General features: G+C 36.2%; 1 protein-coding gene across 3 annotated transcripts; it reads left to right on the forward strand.

The window, feature by feature from the left end:
* The first annotated feature begins 656 nt into the window (after positions 1-656).
* LOC107505196 (RNA-binding motif protein, X chromosome-like) lies at positions 657-9,946 on the forward strand. Of its 3 annotated transcripts, none has more exons than XM_016135104.1 (9): positions 657-725; positions 1,974-2,086; positions 2,500-2,606; positions 3,064-3,238; positions 4,908-5,060; positions 7,538-7,646; positions 8,516-8,632; positions 8,729-8,817; positions 9,281-9,946. In XM_016135104.1, exons 2-9 carry the CDS (start codon positions 1,978-1,980, stop codon positions 9,586-9,588), a joined length of 1,167 nt encoding a protein of 388 aa, XP_015990590.1. In that variant the 5' UTR covers positions 657-725; positions 1,974-1,977; the 3' UTR covers positions 9,589-9,946. The 3 variants fall into 3 exon arrangements, with proteins under 3 accessions (XP_015990590.1, XP_015990589.1, XP_015990591.1); XM_016135103.1 differs by having other exon boundaries at positions 670-752; XM_016135105.1 differs by having other exon boundaries at positions 670-752; positions 8,519-8,632.
* The last annotated feature ends 11,872 nt before the right edge of the window (positions 9,947-21,818 follow it).

Here is a 21,818-nt window from a genome sequence, read left to right on the forward strand (position 1 = left end):
TATTTTGTAATGTTAGATTTAATATTAGAAATTAACTCATAGAAGGAATAACTTTACAGTGGAAAAGAATAATTTGTCAGCTAACACTGCATTTTTTTCAGAAATATATTTATTTTACCAGAAAATTGTTTAAAAAAATTGTTTTTTTTATACAGAGATTGAGGTCTGAAATCATCTCAGGTGGATATTTCTTATTAATTTTGAAAGTTCTCATCAAAACATTAGATTTATCTAGTTAAGGAAAGTTGATCTTTTTTTCATGTATTTGAAATACACTAGAGCTTTGGATTCCCAAATATTCTCATTATTTTAGTTCTTTTACCATATTCTCATTCTTTCAATCATATATTTTTTCTTTTCACTTTTTAGAATTGTTAAAAAAAAACAAAACTAGACGCCGTGTGTACTGACAATATTTGAGAGGGAGGCAAATTATAGATCACTATTTGATAGTAAAATTTTAGGTTTCCCTTTATCTTGATTATATCAAATAAATAGGAGCACGTAAATAACAAAAAGAAAGTTAAAAAATATTTTGATTTTACCTTTTCTTTAGACTTTTCTCTCATCGCCCCTCTAACAGTTTTCTACTTCACAAATCTTCCTCATTCCCAACTTCCTCTGCGGCGCAGCCTACGGTCACATCCGGGGTTTTTTAGCCTCCTTCATATCGGTTGCTATCGTTCTCCACATTTAAGCTTGCTCTCGCCCAGGGGCTCGTCAAGGTGGGCGTTATAAAAACAAGAAAAAGGGTATGGTATTCAGAATTTTTAAAAGAAAATACAAATTTATGCCTCCAGAGAGAGTCCATAGGTATATTTTGTTCTGGGGATATAGCGACAACGGTGATTCTGACTTTGTAAATTTTCTCGGGCCTTTTCAGTGTCTTAAAATTGCAGTAAATAGTGGGTATATATTTAAACATGTATGACCTTCTGCTATCTGGGGGAATTACATATAGATCTGTTACCTGATGAATATGTTTCTGATAACTTTTGAACTCCTCAACAATGTGTTCGGGGGCAGCAATGGAAAGCCAGTGAAGTGTCCAGAGTCTGTCTACAAATGGAGGCTTGAGGGGGTGGCAAAATGCACCAAAGTCAGCTGTGGCGGGTAATACTGACTAGAGAATCCCACAGTGGAGCTAAGAAATTCAATGTGAACTTGATTTTTTTCACTCAAGTTGTGCCGGGTAATCTCATCATTTTTCATATAGAATATCGAGCCGCCATTTTGTTTCATGTGTGCTTTTTTTTTTTTTTAACCGGTTTTTCTGTCTGAAAAATACAGTCAAGATACTAAACCACTGATTAAAAATTTGCATTTGTAGTTATCAAACGTCAAAATGTTGATTCGCTTGCTAGAAAGCATCAAATTTTAGCGTTCCGTATATATCACGTCACTTAAACCAATATTTGCTAAAGCTTATCAACATAATCACGTTTTAAATTTGCTTTAGTAAGAGCTTTAATTCCCTTCTTGAATTCACTGTTTCACATTTTAAAAACCATTAGAAATAGAAAATTATGTTAAATACTTTTAAGTGATATTTTTTTTAAAAATGGAAATTGTGGGGACAGGAATGGAAAATATATTTAAGGTCTTTTTATGTACATTTCATGAACCTGCCTATATTAACTGATGTGCAGAATCCAGAAATATTTTCTTACCACTTATTTTGGACTAAAAAACTCACCATTTTTAGAAAGTGAAGCCTTTGGTGCTACACCTCAAAAAGTTGCAGTAGCCTTCCAATCCAATTTTTACATGTATTTGTCACATACCTATAAAAAAAGGACTATTTATTAGGCCAGTGCTTATCCAAGTATATGTTACAGGTTTTAAAAAAAATTTAATTACCTTGAGTAGGGTACTTCACTTGAGTTTTAAAATGCCTGTGTCATAAAATTTGATCCTTTGGCTTATACTTTTTCTGTTACATATATAGTGACATATATTTAACCACTTTACAGCACAATGGTGGAAGCAGATCGGCCTGGGAAGCTCTTTATAGGAGGCCTCAATATCGACACCAATGAAAAAGCTCTTGAAGCAGTATTTGGGAAATATGGTCCCGTAATAGAAGGTAACTCTTAGAACCAACATATATATATATGCTCAAAGTAAATATATATTAAATATACACATTGGCAGCTCAATTAATTTTATTTTCTGTTCATAATACTTGTATGAGCATTGTTTTTAATACTGAAAGCAAAGAAACAGTGATGACTATTGGAAACAGGGCATGAAATAGGATAAGATATGGCAACTGTAGAGTTTATTTGCTATAGGTATTAGTGTACTAGTTATAATAATATAAAATGTGAGGCTTATTTTTTAAAATAATTTTCAAAATATATTTACTATGCTGTGTCCAGAAATTCAAATTAAGTTAAGAGAGACTTGCAAGAAATTGTGAAAGTATGGATAATTTTGAAAATATGAAAAGTTCAGTTTTAGGTAATAGTAAATTTAAAAGATTTACACATATTACAGTTCTTCTGATGAAGGATCGAGAAACAAACAGGTCCAGGGGCTTTGCTTTTATTACATTTGAGAACCCTGAAGATGCTAAGGATGCTACCAAGGATATGAATGGAAAGGTAAACATTTTTTAATAATGTTCATGTTCTGTATTAATGAATAAAATAGTCTTCTTCCTCCCGGATCTTAAAATCTAGTATGTGTCTCCTATATCTTTTAAAGTTTTCAGCGATTCTATTAAATAAGAATTTTTTAATATTGCACTCAAGGTCTCTTAAGTGCACTCTGGACTCTTTTTGGCTTATTTTTTCTTAGATTATCTCAATATGTTTTAGTTTTTTTTTATTTGGTAAGCTATCCCCAATATTTTATACTGTTATTTTAAGCCGTGGGCTTTTTTTTGTTTTTTTTTAGACTTGTCAGGAATGACTCTTCCCTCACAAATTAAAAGATCTCCTTCAAAAACAATTTGCATATTTGCTCCATTGTATCCCTTCCCCATCATATATAAAAGTAATATTGTTTTATACTCATTATATAATGTGATGTTATTGATACTATCTTTAATATTTGTAGTCCTTGGATGGTAAACCAATTAAAGTAGAGCAAGCCAACAAACCAACTTTTCAAAGTGGTGGCAGACGGAGGCTACCATTTCCTTCAAGAAATAGAGGCCATCCAAGAATTCTGAGATGTGGAAGAGGAGGAAGTGGAGGAGCAAGAGGACGTCCTTCACGTGGAGGACACTTGGGTAATATTTTAAAATATAAGGATGCAATCATAAGACTGAAAAGCTAAATTTGAATGTATAGAAATATCTCAAATTCTATATACTTTGTAAGCAAAGTAAATAATTAAGGTTCATTATATGAGGAATTAACATTGATAAAATGATTTCTAAGAGCTAAATAATTACTGCAGGTATAGAAATGATTGAAATAGTTAAAGTGCAAAACAGTCTTAATCACCTTGCAACAAAATGACAAATATCAAACTAAATTGTCTTTTTTTCCCATTGCTTCTGTTTTCTGTATTCATACCAACAATTTTTCTACAGAATTACTTTCTGTTAATCATATATTAGAATTTTCTACTTCGGGACTAAGATCTTCATTCGAGTTTATATTCGTGAGTGATAAATAAAAATACTATTAAAATACAGTCTTTTTTGTTGTTGTTCTGAGGATAACATCATTGCATTATAAAAATATTAGGGAATCTTAAAAAATACCCAATGGCAAATAGAAATAATTTGCAATACCCACAATTCAAGGATATACACTTCATATTTTAGATTTAACCTTGAAATGTTTGTGTTTGGTGAATACATGTACAAACAAATTTCTATCATTTTGATAGGAAGGTTTTTACCTGGAACTGTTATACTGAATTCTGCATTTGGAGAAATACTAAAGGAACTATCCAGTGCCTTACTTAGATTCTCAAAGGTATTTCTCAGATGCAGGAAAAGACTAAAAACTACAGCTTCACAACATGTGTGTATCTTTCTTTGTGTTGGAGAATGAGTTCCTGAAAAGGCATTTATAATCTTTTTCCATAGAAATCTTTTTCCCCCCCTCAGTGTAACAGAAAGACACTTTTCATTTCAAAAATATCCAAGTATCAGACAACTTTGTTTTATATGTTAACCAGTCTTCTCAAATCAGATTTAGCTTTTGTTTTTTATTATATGTGATTGTTAGGAAATGCTTTCTGATGTGTAGTTGCATGGTTTGCCCCCACTTTAAGATGGTTTGTTTTTTCACTATGTTCTTGAGAAAAGTTTATCAATTTACCATAATTCATATTCTACCATAAATACAGATATTAATTTATTTTTTTTACTGTGACAATCTTGGAGGATTGGAATATATCTCAACATTTTTCTAGATTGAAAGGTAAAATATTTTTAATTAATATGTTTTTCTTAAATGTCATTAAAATTGAGTAGAACACAGTCTTTTTCATTGATAGGACTATTTTGTAAAGGAATTGTAGGAATTGTAACTTAGTCTTTTAGAGAATGTGTTTTTTCGGATGCATCTTCTGTTTCTTTAATACTTTGAATTATGCCTGTGATATAGTTTTAAAGGTTTTTCTTGACATTAGTCTTAGGTGAACTATCACCATTTTCCTCCTATGTTTTTAAAGACCGTTCTTGAATTTAATTTATCCATATTTTTCTGCACCTAATTAATTCTCTGCAAATCTGTTTTTTTCACTGATATAAAATGCATCTTGATTTTCTCAGGTTTATCCAAACTGACTTTTACAATGAGTATGTGAATTGTTTTGTCACATAAAGAGAAAACTTTATTAATTTAGACTAATATGAATACCTAAGATCATACTACTGCTTAGTAAATATTTATAAACAATAACTGAAACTCGATCACTTAAAAATGTTTATTTAAACACAGATGATGGTGGATATGCTCTTAATCTCAACATGAGTTCTTCCAGGGGACCCTTTCCAGTTAAAAGGGGTCCACCTTCAAGAAGTGGAGGACCTCCTCCTAAGAGATCTGCCCCATCTGCTCCAGGGCACAGTAATAATGGGATGGGAAGACGAGGTAAGTGTTATATAAGGAAAAAACAGTATTTTTTAATGAATGGAAATGAACTGTTTAAACTGAATGCTTAACTTTAAATTTAGCAAGCAAAATGGAAGTACATGGGAGTATTTACTCATCACTAAGTTATTTATTAATTCATTGTAAAGAAATAACCATGTAATTCTTCAGCATGTAGTTATAGATTCAATAGGTAGTTAACACCACAGTAGAGAAAACAATCCTTTTAAGTCCATATTTGATATAGAATACCTCTTAATTTTTAAAGTCCCTGAAAATACTCTGGTTAATAGGCCTTTTCACATGGCTTAATAAAAATTCCATGAAAACTAAGGTCCCGTGAGTGGATATTCTGATCAGTAGCACAGTTGGGCAACCTGTATTTTGACAACCTGGTCATACAGAGAAACAACTGAAACTTGCCTTATGAATTATTTTTTCCTTTGGAGCATGATGGCACTTTAGTGATGATTTCATATTAAATGCAGATGTTGGTGGGTACATTCTTAATGTCAACATGAGTTCTTCCAAAAGATCCTTACTAATAGTTCCCTATTCAAAAAGGTACTAGAAAGTTCAGTTTTAAGGCCATAATGTTTATGTGCAAAGCAGTGGTTTTGGTTGTATGAAAACAGGAAGAAATATGTAAAAACACACTAGATATATTTTCTGCTTGCAGCAATCACCTTATTGGGAACAAAATAGAATAAGGAAGGCTTAACCATTGGAAAATAAGTATTTTGTTCTTTAGCTGAAAAAAAGAGCAGTGTGGACTTAAATGGTATTTAAAAATAAAATAAGGCTTGAAAGGTAGAATTGAAGGAGTTAGACGTTTTAAGTTGGGAGGAAATGACAGAAGTGCACTTAGTAGCATGAGATGAATAGAATATAAGAACAGGAAATACATTTTGAAAAGGAGATGTTCGATCCTAAATTGAAGAGAGAAGGAAATAAAAGGATTTATTGAAGTCTGAGAGGCAACTTTAGTTCTCTTAACTGTAGAATTTTTGTTTCACCTTTGATATGGTATAAACTTGAAACTTCACTAAATTAAAAGATACGTTGTTATACTCCCTGCATAAGAGCTGTTTCTAAGTCCTCTTTTCTTTTTAATATGATTTCACTTACATGTGGAGTCCGAAAAATCAAATAAGTGAACAAAGCAGAAACAGACTCATAGATACAGAGAATATTTTGGTGGTTGCCAGAAGGGAGAGGTGTGGGGGCTGGGTGAAAAAGGTGAAGGGATGAAGAAATACAAATTGGTAGTTAGAAAATAGTCACAAGGATTTAAAGTACAGCGTAGGGAATATAGTCAGTAATACTGTAATGGCTTGTTGTGGTGTCAGATGGGTTTCAAATTTATCGTGATAATCACTTGTTATAAAATGTATAATCCTTATGTTGTCTACCTAAAACTAATATAATATTGAATGTCATCTATAATTGAAACAAAATAATTAAAAAAATTTACTTATGTGTCGAAGGTCAATAAAGCTATATGGCTCTTAAATTCAAAATACACAACAAACCCATACTTTCTTATTAGTAGATTAGCTAGAGAATAAAAAAAGACTGACTTTTAGGAATTAGGAGTAAGAGGACAGACAGAATATTATTTTGAGTGAAAATTTCATATTTCGAAAGTTATAGTGCTCTTAAAATGCCATCAAATAGTATTGCCAATATGCAGGAGAAATCTATATTGCTATCATTACAAAGATTAAGCTTGTACACTCAAATTTATTAGCATATGAGAAGGTCAGCCACTTGGTGATAAATTATAAAATATAGGTAAAGCATTTGACATGAAGTAGCCCAGTAAAAATACTAATACAACAAAGAGCATTCTTGACAGTGTTAAAATATATATAAGGACAAGAATATATGAAAGTATTCTGAGACCTAAAAAATGGTTGAAAGAATAGCGTAAAAAGACTAAAGTAAGTGGGAGACTAGATTTTGAAAGTATAATAGGGCTTAATATTGTGGTCTTTGAGCAGCAACTGGAAGGTTTCACTCAAAATGGTGCTATTACAAAACTTAGATGTTGAAAAGAATAATTAGTTGTAATAGGACCATTATAAGGAAAAGTACATTAAGCAGTAAGCAAAAGCAAGATTAAGAGACTTTGAGGTGACTGAGGCAAGAGAGGAACAAGAAAGACATAGGGAGAAGAGCTGACATAAGAGATTTAAAAAGATTGAATATATGAAAGTAGTTGTCAAAATTATATTTAGATCAAATTTTTGAGAGATATTACATACTCTCCAAAGATTATATGCAGTGTATATAGGGAGGGGAAGATGTCAGAAGATAAAATGTAGATGCATAACATTAATTTAACAAAAATGAGCATAGATAGAATCCATAATTTTAAAACATTTTGGAAAAAGGAAAATAGTTTTGATTTTTCTTTGAAATATTACAGTCAATTTGAGATTCTAAACCTATGCATTTTAAAATTAAACGTCCAGGAACACGTGGGAGAGAAAATTACGGAGTTCCTCCACGCAGAGAGCCATTCTCTTCCAGGAGAAAATACTGTATGTCACCAAGAGATGATGGTTATGCTACTAAAGATAGGTAAAAGAAAACAAAGTATGTGAACTGTTAAATCATAGTTGGTATTTTTTTTATTGAGATGAAATCCATCTACCACAAAATTAAACATGTTCAAGTGAATGATTGAATAGCACTCATAGCGTTATTCTGCCGTCACCTCTGTGCAGGTTCAATACATTTTTCATTTCTCCAAAATAAAATGCTCTACTTATTAAGCAGTCACTATCACTTTTTTCCCTGTCGATCTTATTCTGGAAATACCATACAATATGTGACCTTTTGTATCTGGCTTCTTGTTAGCAGAAATGTTCCAAGGATCAGCCATGTTGTAGCAGTACATCACAAGTACTGATTTTATGGCTGATTAAATATTACATTGTAGTTATAGTTAACAATTTTCATTTGTCTGGTTATTTTTACTATGGTATTGTTGTGAACATTCATGTGCAAGTATTTGAGTACCTATTTTGAATTTTGGAGGGATATACTGTGACTGTGGCATTCCTGGGTCATACTGTAATTCTGTTTAATTTTTTTAAGGAACCTCTATTTTCCACAGCAGCTGCACCGTTTACATTTCTGTCATCAGTGTATAGGATTACATTCTCCCTACATCTTAATCAACACTATATATACACAAACACATTTTTTAGTTGTAGCTAACTTAGGAGTAAAGTAGTATCACATTTTGGTTTTGATTTCCATTTCCCTAGTAACTAAATATATTGAGTATATTTTCATATGCTTGCTGGCTGTTTATCTTTAGAGAAAAGTACATTCAGGTCTTTTGGCTGTTTAAAAATTTTGTCTTTTTGTTAAAGTTTTTTAAATACATTCTTCCAAATATTGGAAGGCACATCTTAAAATATTTGCTGCTTTATTTATTCAAGCAGAGATTATCCCAGCTATCGAGACACCAAGGATTATGCTCCACCACCTAGAGATTATGCATACCGTGACTATGGCCATTCAGGTGCTCGGGATGAACATTCCTCTAGAAGATACAGGTAATATGAAATTTTTCTCCTTTCATTAAATAGCTCCTTGCAGTTCTTTATTTGGACATTTGTTAATAATTTTTGTTTGTTTTTTTTTTAATTTAGCGATCGTGATGGCTATGGTGGGGGTCGTGACAGAGATTATTCTGAATATCCAAGTGGAGGCTCTTACAGAGATTCATATGAGAGCTATGGTAAAAGTCCAGTTTTGCTTTGTAAATCACAGAATTAGATTTAATAGGCCAGACTGTTGTTTACTCTAATATTACTTTCAATTCCACAAAAGGAAAACTGTCTAATATAGGCTTTTCATAGTTTAAAGGTCTTTGAATTATGGTATTAATAGCGCTTTTAAACTACTAGATTAAGCTTAAGGGTGAATTGGAAGTTTCATCTATTTTCCTTATCAAAGAAAAGTTATTTTAAACAGTATGAAGCATAGGAACAGTATGAAAGTCAGAATTTCAGCCTATTTTAAGATAATGTGACTAAGCATTTGCTTTAAAATAAGTTACGTAGCTAAAACTATTACCATTAAACTTCCTGTTAAATAAATTTAAAATCCCTAGGTAACTGCAGCATAGTTGATATCTTAGTAGAGAATAAAAATATTTTGTAATGTAGTTCAAGTTTGTTATTTGATCATTGGCTTTACAGGTAACTCTCGTGGTGTACCACCAGCACGAGGCCCCCCTCTGACTTATGGTGGAAGTGGTCGCTATGATCATTATTATAGCAGTACACGAGATGGATATGGTGGAGGTCGTGAAAATTTCTCAAGCAGCAGAAGTGATATCTATATAAGTGGTCGTGAGCATTCTGGCAGACGAGAAAGAGGGTATCCACCATCTGTGGATAGGGTATACTCTGCTCCTCGTGAGTCATGTTATAGCTCAAGTTATAGGGCTGCCAGAGGAGATCGCAGGGGACGCCGATCTGAAAGAGGAGGCCGAAACAGATATTAAAAAATACACTCAGTTATGTACCAGATTTTCTTTTCAAAGAGAAAATATAAATGCTATTTCTGTTACCTGTGTGCTATTAAAAGAAAAACGTTGATTTGGGGGTAAAGACATGCATTTCCCTTCTATGAATTTTTAGGTAAGATGGAAAAGTGGAATTATTTAAAGTAACTTCATAATTGTTAATTTTAATTAAAACATAGATGCTAACTGTTTAAATTTAATGTCTGTATTGTTAAAACGTTCAGAGTAAAAATTCCTATAAGATGCTGTTTTATGTCTGATTTTACTCCTGAGTTAAGCATGAATGCAATATGGAAAGTGGATTGCTGTTTGTCTGAAATATCCTTTTGTGTCTTTGAACTTAAATGCATACAAAATTAAGCAATATGTTAAATTTTCACTGGCAAGCTGTATTTGTTTTCTAGTTTGGTAGATAATTTATATTCCTCCGTGAAAAGCTAAATGTATAAAGGTTTGAGAACTCTCCAACTAGTCTACAAAACAATATTTGCCTCATAACTGATATTTTTTGTGTATCCTCCTTAAAGAATAGTTATGTTGAAAGAAAAAATAGGTATGAAATGACATGAAAGTTTTAAGAAAATTAGGCATCCATTTCTTAACAAATTTGAAGCAGCAGATGAGTAAAGTGCTAATAACAGTAAAGAAGCCAAATTTTCCACTTAAAACTGAATGAATTAACTTCCAAGTATATATATCAATGAAATAAAAGTGCCCTGGTTATAAAAATGTTGAAAAATAAGTGTTTTGTTTTAGGAATAACTCATTAACTTTATCTTGGAAGATTTGAAAATTAATGTAACTTAAAGGGTTTAATAATTATGTTCTTACAAATTTGAAATTATCTGGAAGGGTTAGGATTTTTATCAGTAAATTTAAGTGAAGATGATGAATAGGAATAATTTTAAAAAACTCCTTTTTGGAAACAAATGTATAAAGTTTTAGCAAGTCTGCTACATTGTGAGATTGAGTTAGCAAGTTTAGCACAAAATTTTGTAGTTTCTTAAAAGTATTCTTTTAACGGAATAATACTAAGTGAAAACCAAAGGAAAACTTAGATACTGGAACATCAAAGGTGTAAGAAATTTAAAATTTAGTGTATAAGATTAAAACAACAAATGAGTAAGAAAGGAAAGATGAAACAAGCAAGCTAAGTTTAGAATCTGATCAAAACCAAACCAGTTTTTCTGAGTATATAGCTTAATGACATATATTTTTAAAGTTCCAATGTTTATCATTTTGTGATCCTTAAAAAATACAGACTAATCTGGAAGAAGAAAGGACTACTTTTAATGGGTAAATATTGATGGAGAGTAAAAGGAACACTTGAAATAATTGAGAAACCAACAGGATGAAAGCATTTTTCAGAAGAGCCATTGCCACTTCTGAATGAGAGAATATATTTGCAAAACACACCTCCAATAAGGGACTAATACCCAAAATATATTTAAAAACTCACAACAACTAAAAATAATCCAGTTAAAAATGAACAGAGGACGTGAACAGATACTTCTCCCAAGAAGACAAATAGCCAACAGACATTAAAAGATGCTCAGCTTCACTAGCTATTAGGGAAATGCAAATCAAAACCATAGTGAGATATTACCTCATACCTATTAGAATGGTAATAATCAACAGGACCAGTAATAACAATGTATGGTGGAAAAGAAACCCTCATATACTGGTAGGACTGCAAATTTGTACAGCCACTACGGAAAACAATATGGAGGTTCCTCAAAAAACAAAGAATTGATTTATCATATGACTCAGCAATCACTCTTCTGGATATCCACTCAAAAATATGGAAAACATTTAGTGTAAAAATAGAATGCACCCAGATATTCATAGCAATGTTATTCATGGTGGCCAAGGCAACTTAAATTCCCTTCAATAGATGACTGGATAAAAAAAAAAGTATAGTGCATACATACAATGGAGTATGACTCAGTTGTAAGAAAAGATGAAATACTGCCATTTGAGACTACATGGATCTTCAGATTAATATGCTAAGTGAAATAAGTCAAGAACAGCTAGGAACCACATAATTTCACTCGTGATAATAAACCAATAATCAAATAAGACAAACAGACTCATAGACAGGATTAGTGATTATCCGAAGGAATGAGGGAAGCAGGAATGGTAGAGTTAAAGGGAGTCAAATACTTGGGACAGTAGGTAATTTAACTTTGGGTGTGCAAAACACATATGACACATTATTGAATTGTACACTTGAAACATGATTTTACTAACCAATGTCACCTAAAGTTAAAAAAAATCCATGCCATGAAACATTTTGGGTTATATTAACACCCATATTTAATTCTTTGTAAATGAATGATACCTTTGCAGGATTTTCTCAGACCCCCAACTAAGATGTGTCCTTAAATGTTTTTCCTTTACACCAGTAGTTTCTCACTGATCGACTAAAGGATAAGAAAATAAATGATCATTAGAATAATTAAAACTCTGTTTTCCTAATGTTGAACTTATCCCTTCCTCCCAAAAGTCTGGCTTCAGAGATTAGTTGGCATACACTCTTAGAAAACATGCAGGTAGAAACCATCAAATCCCTAAATCAGGAAACATAACCGGTGAATTTTTGTTTAATACATAGAATTATACATGCAATTATGTACAAACACACTGTCTTCCGAAGCCATTAACTGATCAACTGCAGATAAAAGGGGCACTTTTCATAGTCAATTTTCTCAAGCGTACAATAATCACAAAATTAATACAGAGACTTAGATTGCAAATATTGAAATCACAGATATTAGTAATCTGACTTTAAGAAATCTGATTTTCCTCTAATACTCTGTATAGTTAGTCCTATCCTATGCAAATAAGTTTTTGGGATGTCTCATAAGAAAGAATTTCTACAGAGGAAAAAAAGCCTGCTTAACAACTACCTTGTGTTTTCCTTTATTTCTTCTTACTAATACAGAAATTTAATGTCTATGCTTCCTGTGGTAGGTAGAATAATAACCCCCAAAAGATGTCCACATCCTAATTTCCATTATTTAATATGATGAAAGAGACTGCAGATTTCATTAACTAAAGATATTGAGATGGAAATTTATCCTGGATCATCCATGTGGGCCCAAAGCCACTGAAGTGTTGTTATAAGGAAAGACGGATCTAGAGTAGGAGATAAGAAAAAGCAAAAAAAGGTTGTGGTGATATGGCCAAAAGCTAAGTAACTCAGGCAGCCTCTAGAAGTTGAAGGCATTGAAATTCTCTCTTGGATCCTTCGGAAGCAACATGGCCTTGCTGAGCTGTAACCCTTTAAGATGATTTTCAGACTTGTGGCCTCCATAAGTGTAAATAAATTTGTGGTGTTTAAACCACTAACTTTGTGGTAATTTATTAGTCAGCAATTGGAAATAATATATTTCCTATAATGACTTTTAGACAATTGTCTTTTAATGCTAGATTTTTTGGAACCAGAACTTAATTACTTATCTCACATTGCACAGATTTGTCACATTATCTGGTAGGTTTTCTGTCTGCCCTATGATAGTAGATGAAAAGAACTCACTTAACCTTTTTTAATGATTGTAGACTTAAAAAATCTACTCCCAGGAACTATTAATAGCTCCAAAAGGTGGCTGACTTCTAGAATATAGGTAGATTTAATAAATCTACCTGTTGAGTTAGATATTTCAGTAACCCTGCAAGGCATAGGTGGGACATTGGGCAACAACAACAATGAACCAGCAAAAGGATAGTGTCCCTTGGATTCTGTCCCCAATGGTGGAAGGGGACAGAGATCAGATACACCCAGACAGCATAGCAATTAATAGCAGTGTATACAGTGTTCCTGCAGGTGGAGATTTAGCAAAAACAGCAGACAATTACAGTAAAAATTCCCTCCCAATCATAACAACATGGTCCACCTACCAGCTTCTCTCACAGTTCTCATTCCTACACTGACTAAATGGTATATTTAATAACAACAGAGGGACTGCTCTGTCAAATAAGCCTCTGTCTCTAGAACAGCAACTGCTAAATGTATAGACCTTTCCAATATCCTGCTGCTATCCTCGTGTTGGCCCCTGCAAGCTGAAAAGCACTGCAAAGGAGTTGGGGGAAATTCTGGGTGGATCTTGGTTAACTGGTGGCTCTAACTGAGACAATCCATCTGCCTGGATGGTTGTTATCATTCAGCAATCCACTGAGAGTAGCTGGATGGACACAGAAACAAAGAGTAACCCCAGGACAAGTCGAGTGGTCAATTGACAATCACATATGAACCTTGCCCTCTGATACTGTGTACTAACAGTTGAGCAATTGTAAAAGGACATACTCAGTGTTTGGACAGTGAGAGGAAGAGCAATGGATGATTATAAACAAACCTTCATGGTGGCAAGAGATGTGCGAAAGTCTTTGGGCACATTTGCAGGAACAGAGACAGAGGATATAGAGTAGATAAAATCAAAGAAAGGATCAGTAATATCGAAGCAGAAATCTAAAAATAAATCAGAAGCAAGAAGAGAGAAACCAAAGAAAAAAATAATGAAAGAGAAATGCAAGAACTAGCTGATACCATCAGGAGAGGAAACAAGAATAATGAGCATTATCAAAGGTGAGGAAAAGGAGCAGGGACTAGAAAGTATTTTCAGATAGTGGATGAGAATTTCTCAAATCTAAGGAATGAGCTAGAGCTTGGAATACAAAAAGTCAACAGAACACCCAATTATCTCAACCCAAAAAGGCCTCCACCAAGACATATTTAGTAAAATTATTAAAAATCAATGACAAAGAATTCTCAGGGCAGCCAGGAAGAAGGAAATGGTAACATATAAAGGAAAACTCATGGAATGGAATTATCATCAGACTTCTTAGCACAAAGTTTACAAGCCAGAAAGAAATGGAATTAAATATTTAAACTGTTAAGTGAAAGGAACTACCAGCCTAGAATAATGTATCCAACGAAGCTCTCCTTTAGATATGAAGAAGAAATTTAGACCATTCTAGACATACAAAAATTTGGAGAATTCACTATGAGGTTGCATGACAGGAAATAGTGAAAGGGGTCAGCACACCTAAAACAAAAGGATGAAATAAAGCAAAAAATATATAATTAGGAGTAAAGTGACTATGAGGCATATAGAAGCAGAGGAGTGCAACCTTTATTAAGAATGAGGCATTATAAACAAAAAGAATATAGCAAGATAATAATGAACATTCAGCATACATAGAGACAAATTGAGATACCTATGAGTGAAAAGATCCAAATTTGCAAAGGGAAGTGGAGATAAGGCACATGCATGAGAAAATGGACAAGTGCATATATGTAATTATCGTTTACATATTTGTAATGGTAACCACACACCAAAGATTCAAAAGTGAAGCATATAACATAAAACAAGAAGAACCAGAGGAAAAACCCACAAAAGCCAAACAAAACAAACACAAGGACAAGGAAGCAATGGAAATACTGAGCTACCAGAAAGCAAAAGAAAAAATGACTGTAAGACCTCACATTTCTATAATCTAAATGTAAATGAACTGAACTCACCAATAAAAAGGTACATAGTTGCAGAATGGATTGAAAAACAAAACCCAATCATATCCTGCCTCCAGGAAAAACATCTCAGCTCCAAAGACAAATATAGATTCAAAATGAAAGGGCGGAAAATGATATTTCAAGTAAATGGCTTTCAGAGAAAAGCAGGAGTAGTTATACTAATATCAGACAAAATAGACTTCAAAATACAAAAGATTAAGAAAGGTCCTGAGAAATACTTCATAATGATAAAGGGAATCATGCACCAAGAAGATATAATACTTATTAATATTGATGATCCCAATCAGAAAGCCCTGAAATATGTAAAGCAATTACTAACAGAACTAAAGGGAGAAACAGACCAAAGCACTATGGTACTAGGTGACTTAAATATCCCACTGTCAGATATGGACAGATCATCCAAACCGAAAATCAATAAGGAAATAACATCCTTAAATGAAACATTAGACCAAAAGGACATAATTGACATTTGCAGAGCCTTCCATACCCAAATAGCTGCTTCTACATTCTTCTTTAGAGCACACGGAACATTCTCAAGGATCGACCACATACTGGGACACAGAGACAGCCTCAACAAATATAAAGAGGGTTGAAATAATACCAACCATGTTCTCTGATCATAATACTTTAAAACTAGAGATCAACTGCAAAAGGAAAGCAGGAAGAACCACAAACACATGTAGATTATACAACATACTACTGAAAAATAACTGGGTCAGAAAAGATATAAAAAGTCAAGAGATATGTAGAAATGAAAGATATGATAGTATAACATATCAAATTTTGGGAGACACAGCAAAAAATGGTCATAAGAGGAAAGTTCATGTCATTACAGGCCTATCTCCAAAAACAAGAATGAGGCCATTAAACTTCATATTAAAGGAAGAGCAAATGAAGCCAAAATCAGCACAAAGAAAGAAAGAATCAAAATTAGATCAGAAATAAATGAAATTGAAGCAAAAAAAGATTGAAAAAATAAATGCAGCACAGCTAGTTCTTTGAGAAGGTTCATAAAATTGACAAACCCCTAGCTAGATTAAAAAGAAAAAAGAGCAAGGACATAAATAAACAAAATTAGGAATTAAAAAAGGGAAATTACGACTGATATTGCAGAAATTCAAAGGATCATACAAAAATACTATGAAAAATGTATGTAACACAAAATTTAATGACCTAGAAGAAATGGACCAGTACTTAGAAAAATATAATCTTCCTAGACTGGTTCAAGAAAAGCTGGAAAATCTAAATAGACCAATTAGCAGAATGAAAATTGAACCAATCATCGAAAACTTACCAAAAAGTAAAAGCCCAGGACCAAATGGCTTCACGAGTGAATTCCACCAAACGGTCAGGGAAGATTTAATACCTTTCATCCTCAAACTCTTCCAAAAATCCAGGTGGAAGCAATACTTCCCAATTCACTTTATGAGGACAATATTACCCTGAAACAGAACCTGGTAAAGGTAACACAAAAAAGAAAACTACATTCCAGTATCCCTCATGAACATAGATGCAAAAATTAGATTCTTGTAAACCAAATACAGCAACATATTAAAAAGATTATACACCACAATCAAGTAGGCTTCTTCCCTGGTTCAACATGTGCAAATCAATTAATGTGATACACCACATAAAAATACTGAAAATTAAGAATCAAATTATATATCAATAGATGCAGAAAAGCTTTCTGACAAGACACGGCATTCATTAATGATCTAAACACTTAACAAAATCAGAATAGAAGGAAGTATCTTAATAAAGGCCAAATATAACAAACCCTCAGACAATTTTGTATACTTAATGGTGAAAAACTAAAAACCTGAACCTTTTATTTAAAGGAAAGAATTACATTTTGTGCTGTTTGCCTTTAGAAACATTGCCTTTCTTTGTTGGCTCCAGAGAGCAATCTGTGTCTCTTGTATTGCCATTCTTTTACTCAAATAATTACTTTTGGTTCTTTATTACACCAAGACCCTCCACTTTAATGTTTTATTTTATTGCAGAACAGGGAAAAATTTCCTAAGTTAGTGGGGAGTCCAACCACAAAGAGAAGTCTGGAAAGAATTCAACTCACCAAAGTTAGAATTAAAAGGAGAGTTTATTAGAAAAGGGATAACACTCCACAGACAGTGTGGTCTCAGAGGCAGAGAGACGGACTGTGAGGGACAGTGAGAAAGCCATAGGGGATGACTCTTGGTTCCTGTTTCCCCTTCACAGGTGTGGGGAATGGGGAATGTTAGCCATCCCAGAAGAAATCATCCTTTGTTCTGAAGGTGTCCCCGTGACCTGGCTGCTGGGCTGATCAGTACATTGCCTGTCTCTGATTTTGGCTTGATTAACATTTTAATTCTCTTACCTCCTCCCCGTGTTATTTCCTCCCCCACCCCACTCCCACCACCCATCTCACCTCAGAGATTTTATTATTTTATTCTTCAGGGGATGTTGAGGGACAAAGTTCTGTCTTCTGTAACTTCTTGAAAGCTGAAGGCTGTAGTACCTGCCCAGTGAGAATAAAAACCACTGGAAGCCTATTCTAAGGGCCCTGGAGGCAGATAACGTGAGGTCCTTCCAGGATGTAGAAGTGGTAGGAAGACTAGAAGGTATAAATTTAGCGAAAGGAGTGAAAATACAAAAGTCAAAATTAATAGTAGAGAGAATGGACAATGACGTTGCTGGTGCATGGCAGTTTGTTAATTCAAGGTAAAGATAGCTAGTCAAAGGAAATTGAATTGTTTTTGGAGAGAGCAGTGGCATAGACACTGGACTAAAAGGTCATTCAGAAAAGTTTTTTGATGCCACAGGACAAGGGGACTTACCTAGTTTCCGAGGGGACTTATCTAGTTTCCGGGACAAGAGCTTAAGGTCTTCCACAGGGTCACAGGAATAGGTCGCACTTCTCAGTTCATTTTCTGAAGGAAGCTGTGAGGACTCAAGAGAAACCGGTTTAATTTGAGACAGATGCACCACGCCGTTGAGTCCTTGTAATTTGACAGCAGCCGGGGAACTTAACGAAGCTTGGTGGGGCCTCTCTGTTTGTGTGGAAGGCTAAGGCTGACTTTGAATAGATCGCAGGGAGGGAGCTGCTCTGCTCATAGGAAGCCCTGACATGGGAGCGGGTTGTCTGTGAGTGGTTCAGCCTTAGGTTCCCCACAAACGTGCTTTTGGCTTTTGTAATGGACGAGGGGGCTGCCCCCCTCTTTGGCTGTGCCCCATTTCCTGGAATGAGAGGATCCCCACACCAGACCCTGCCCTCATGTGTGCTGGAGAATTTCTTTGCTAGTGCTAGTCTCACAATGGGAAAAGCAAAGTATCTTATGTTAGGGTGGCCCTTTATTCCTGTCTCTGTGCAGTCAGCATTGGAGAGAGACCCATGGCAGCTCCCATATCTAGCAAAAATTGTTTTTCCTTCCTGCCATGTCAAGGGTGACCTGAGGCTCCACTGTCGTGATTACAATGGATTTCTCTAGGACTGGAGTCTGGAGTACTTGGGCCTCTGTTGTTGGAGGAGGGTTCAGCCCCTTCATGAGAGTCTTGCTTGAGGGGTGAGGGCTTGTGAGGTCCGCCCCTCCCCAGCTTCCCAAGTCTGGATGGACATTCGCCCTTCCGGTACCCTTCCTTCTGCAGTTTGCATGTTGATTATGCCCCAGTCCTGACATTGCCAACCATGCCAACCAAGGGCAAGGCCCTCCAGGCCGACAAGGTTTTTATTGCCTAGAGTCACCTCGAGATAAGTCCCTGTATTATGGCAGCTAAAGTTCGCGCCTTTTTATCCTCTACTTCCTTCTCTGCCCCATCCCAGTCATTGGACACCCTTAAAGGTCTCGGTACCAAGGAGGCCTGTGGGGTGTGAGGTCCAGGCCCAAACTTTTGGAGCTTCCTTTTCAGTACGGGGCACAGCCCAAGTTGTGAAATGTATAGCCAGGAGTGTTTGGTCCGCAGACTCTAGGCCAATGTTAGCATAGTCTCCAAAAGCCGAAGAATACTGGTTGAGGAACATAAAACATAGAAAACTATTTTGGTGAAGCATGGAATCCTTGTTTTCTACTCAGAAAACTTTTTTTTTATATATAATATCAGTAGCAGACCAATAGTCTTAAGAAACATTAAAACACAACTCTAATTTTTCATTAAAGCTTACTTTTGACATTTAAATGACCAATCTTCTTTAGCTCAATTACAAAAAATTTCCTCTCAAGATTTGTCTTCACAAACCTACTACTTTCCTCATTCCATCAGGTTGCCTCTTCTCACTCAGTCAGAAATAACCAACGTGAAGACAAACACCTTTCCTTCAACTTCCTTCAGAATATATCTCTATATTTATGTCTTCTGTTATCAAAAACATACGTTTTCCTTTCCGTCATAATTAGAATTCTTAACCACCACATTACGTGACTCCAACAAATTTAAACCAGAGGTGCTGCACATACTGCGATTGCCCCATCATCAGTATTTGTAACTTCCCTAGAAGTGCAATACAATAGGTCCCCTCTCAGAGCGTGAGGGCGAAGGGGTAGGAGAGAACTCCTGATTATTTTGACATCTGTGGGAAGGCACTCCTATCTATCATTGGACCATCTAATGATATAATAAGTCTGGGTCTTGGTAAAGGAGCATAGAAGCTTGTAAATACAGGGGACTTTCCCACTTTTCCTGTTCCTTGCCAAGAAGATCTAATTGGAGAAGAGTATTGTAGTTCAACGAACTGTTTACAGGCCAGAATTCTTGGTCCCCCTCACATCATTAGTTTGGAAGGAGGGGGCACACCCGCAGGTCCTAGCTGTGAGGAATTGCTGCCACACGTCCACTGAGAGCTGGGCCGTGGGGCTGCCCCTCCTGCCTTCCCGCGGGGCACAAGCTGGGAAGTGCCCCTGCTGCTGCAGAGGAAGGAGGAAAAATATTCTTCTCCTTCCGAGAATTGAACCTGGACACCCCGGGTAAAGCACTGAAACTAAACCTCAAGATAGCAGTGCTAGCTGTGCCTGAGTCCGATAGTGCCTTACTCACCCCGAGAGGGGTGCAGGTGCGCCCTGTGGTCGGGTGCCTCCTGGGAAGGCACAAGAGTTGGGACGAGAGCAGGGGTCTGGGCCCGTCACTGCTGAAAGCGGCGACTGCAGTAGGGATGTGGGTCCACTACTTCTAGGAGCATGCACAAGGGTTGACCTGTGGCTCGAACAACGGGATGCACGAGGGGGTCCTGGGCCCCCCACTGTCAGAAGGGGAACGACTGCCTGGGTCTAGGCCCGCCACTGCCTCGAGCGTGTGCAGGGATTTACCTGCAGCTCCAGGGGAGAGAGACAGACACGTGGAAATTCAAGGATGGCAACCGAAGTCTAGCTTTTTGGGTAAAAACTACCCTGAATTCCTGGGCTGTAGGCATGCAGCCAGGGAACCCGATGCAATCGGGACTGGCCTCGCGGTGCGCAGATGTGAGCGATTTGGACCGTCTCTGAGATTGCTCTGGCATCCCAGAGCCAATCAAGAAATGGGAACAGGACAGACAGACGGTGAGTTTGGAGGGTTCAGGGGAACTGCTACCGTGACCCCGCCTCCGCTCCACTGGAGTTCCCACTAGAGGGGGGCAGGGAAGGAGGTAAAGGTTAAGGGGCAAGATCGGGGAGTAAGCCGGAGCAGGGACGGCAGTCCGCTGCTTCCCCGGCTGTGAGCGCTCCGCGAACTCGAAAGCAAGGGGCTGAGAGGAGGGAACAGAGGATTCCCATGAGGGCTCACCTGTCCTGTTGTGGCTGAAAGGTGGTGTGCAGTCTTTTAATTTGGAGTTCGAACAGGGTCCCTCAGCAGCTCTTCTCTTCAGTTCCAACAGGGATGCCAAGTCAGGGAAGTGAGAGGAGGAAAGGTGGGAAAGGTAGACAGGGCCTCTGGACTGCTGCTCTGCTTGTTGTGGTGCGATCAAATTTAAGACCCACGGAGCCAATTGAGATTCATTATGAGCCTTTATTAGCCGGCCGGCGACTGTTTCTCCCCACTAGAGAATCAGCGCCCGAGCCTCTAGAAGGAATAGCTTAAAGAGCCCCCAAACCCCCTCTAGCAAGCAAGCAGGTTTACAGAAGCAGAGGCTGGCCATTAACATACCTTCACACAGGATAAGGACACCCTTAACATGAGCATATCTTTGCACAGAATATCTCCTAGAACTACACCCTGTTTAACATTGAACAAGGGAAGCAGAAGTTGGCCATCTGAAAATTTTCCACCCTTAACATGCTTAGAGAACAAGTCTCTCTCCAGCCCCCCAGAAAATGCATCAACTGTTGGCCCGAGGCCAGCTGATCTGTGTGGTGTAGGGAAATGAATCCCAGGCACTCTCGGATGAGAGGAGCCATGGCAAACTGGGGAGGAATCAGTTTATGTCCTTTGGTCCCTCTGTGGTTGCCAGAAAGGGTGGTGCAGAACAGGGCAAATTTCCCCAAGTGAAAGGGAGAACAGGCCCTGCACCGAGAGAAGAAGAAGGTCCTTTGGCGGAGAGTATAGGAAGAATTTGACGCGCACACCGAAGTAGAGCAAATGGAAAGTTTATTAGAAAAGGGGTAACGCTCCACAGACAGAGTGTGGTCTCTTCTCAGAGGCAGAGGGAGACACTGAGGGACAGTAAAGGCACTGAGAGGGACCTGAGTGTTCAGGGAATTCATTCTTTATGTCATTCTTTAGTTCCCATTTCCTT

This window comes from Rousettus aegyptiacus, unplaced genomic scaffold (assembly GCF_014176215.1).
Source record: "Rousettus aegyptiacus isolate mRouAeg1 unplaced genomic scaffold, mRouAeg1.p scaffold_m13_p_19, whole genome shotgun sequence".
Lineage (NCBI taxonomy): Eukaryota > Metazoa > Chordata > Mammalia > Chiroptera > Pteropodidae > Rousettus > Rousettus aegyptiacus.

What these genes read in the sequence shown, in the direction of transcription:
- LOC107505196 (XM_016135104.1), top strand. Translation starts at nt 1,978, where the DNA reads ATGGTGGAAGCAGATCGGCCTGGGAAGCTCTTTATAGGAGGCCTCAAT. An exon ending in CCAAGGATATGAATGGAAAG is followed by an intron (nt 2,607 to 3,063) that starts GTAAACATTTTT and finishes TAATATTTGTAG; the next exon opens with TCCTTGGATGGTAAACCAAT. An exon ending in CATTCCTCTAGAAGATACAG is followed by an intron (nt 8,633 to 8,728) that starts GTAATATGAAAT and finishes TTTTTAATTTAG; the next exon opens with CGATCGTGATGGCTATGGTG.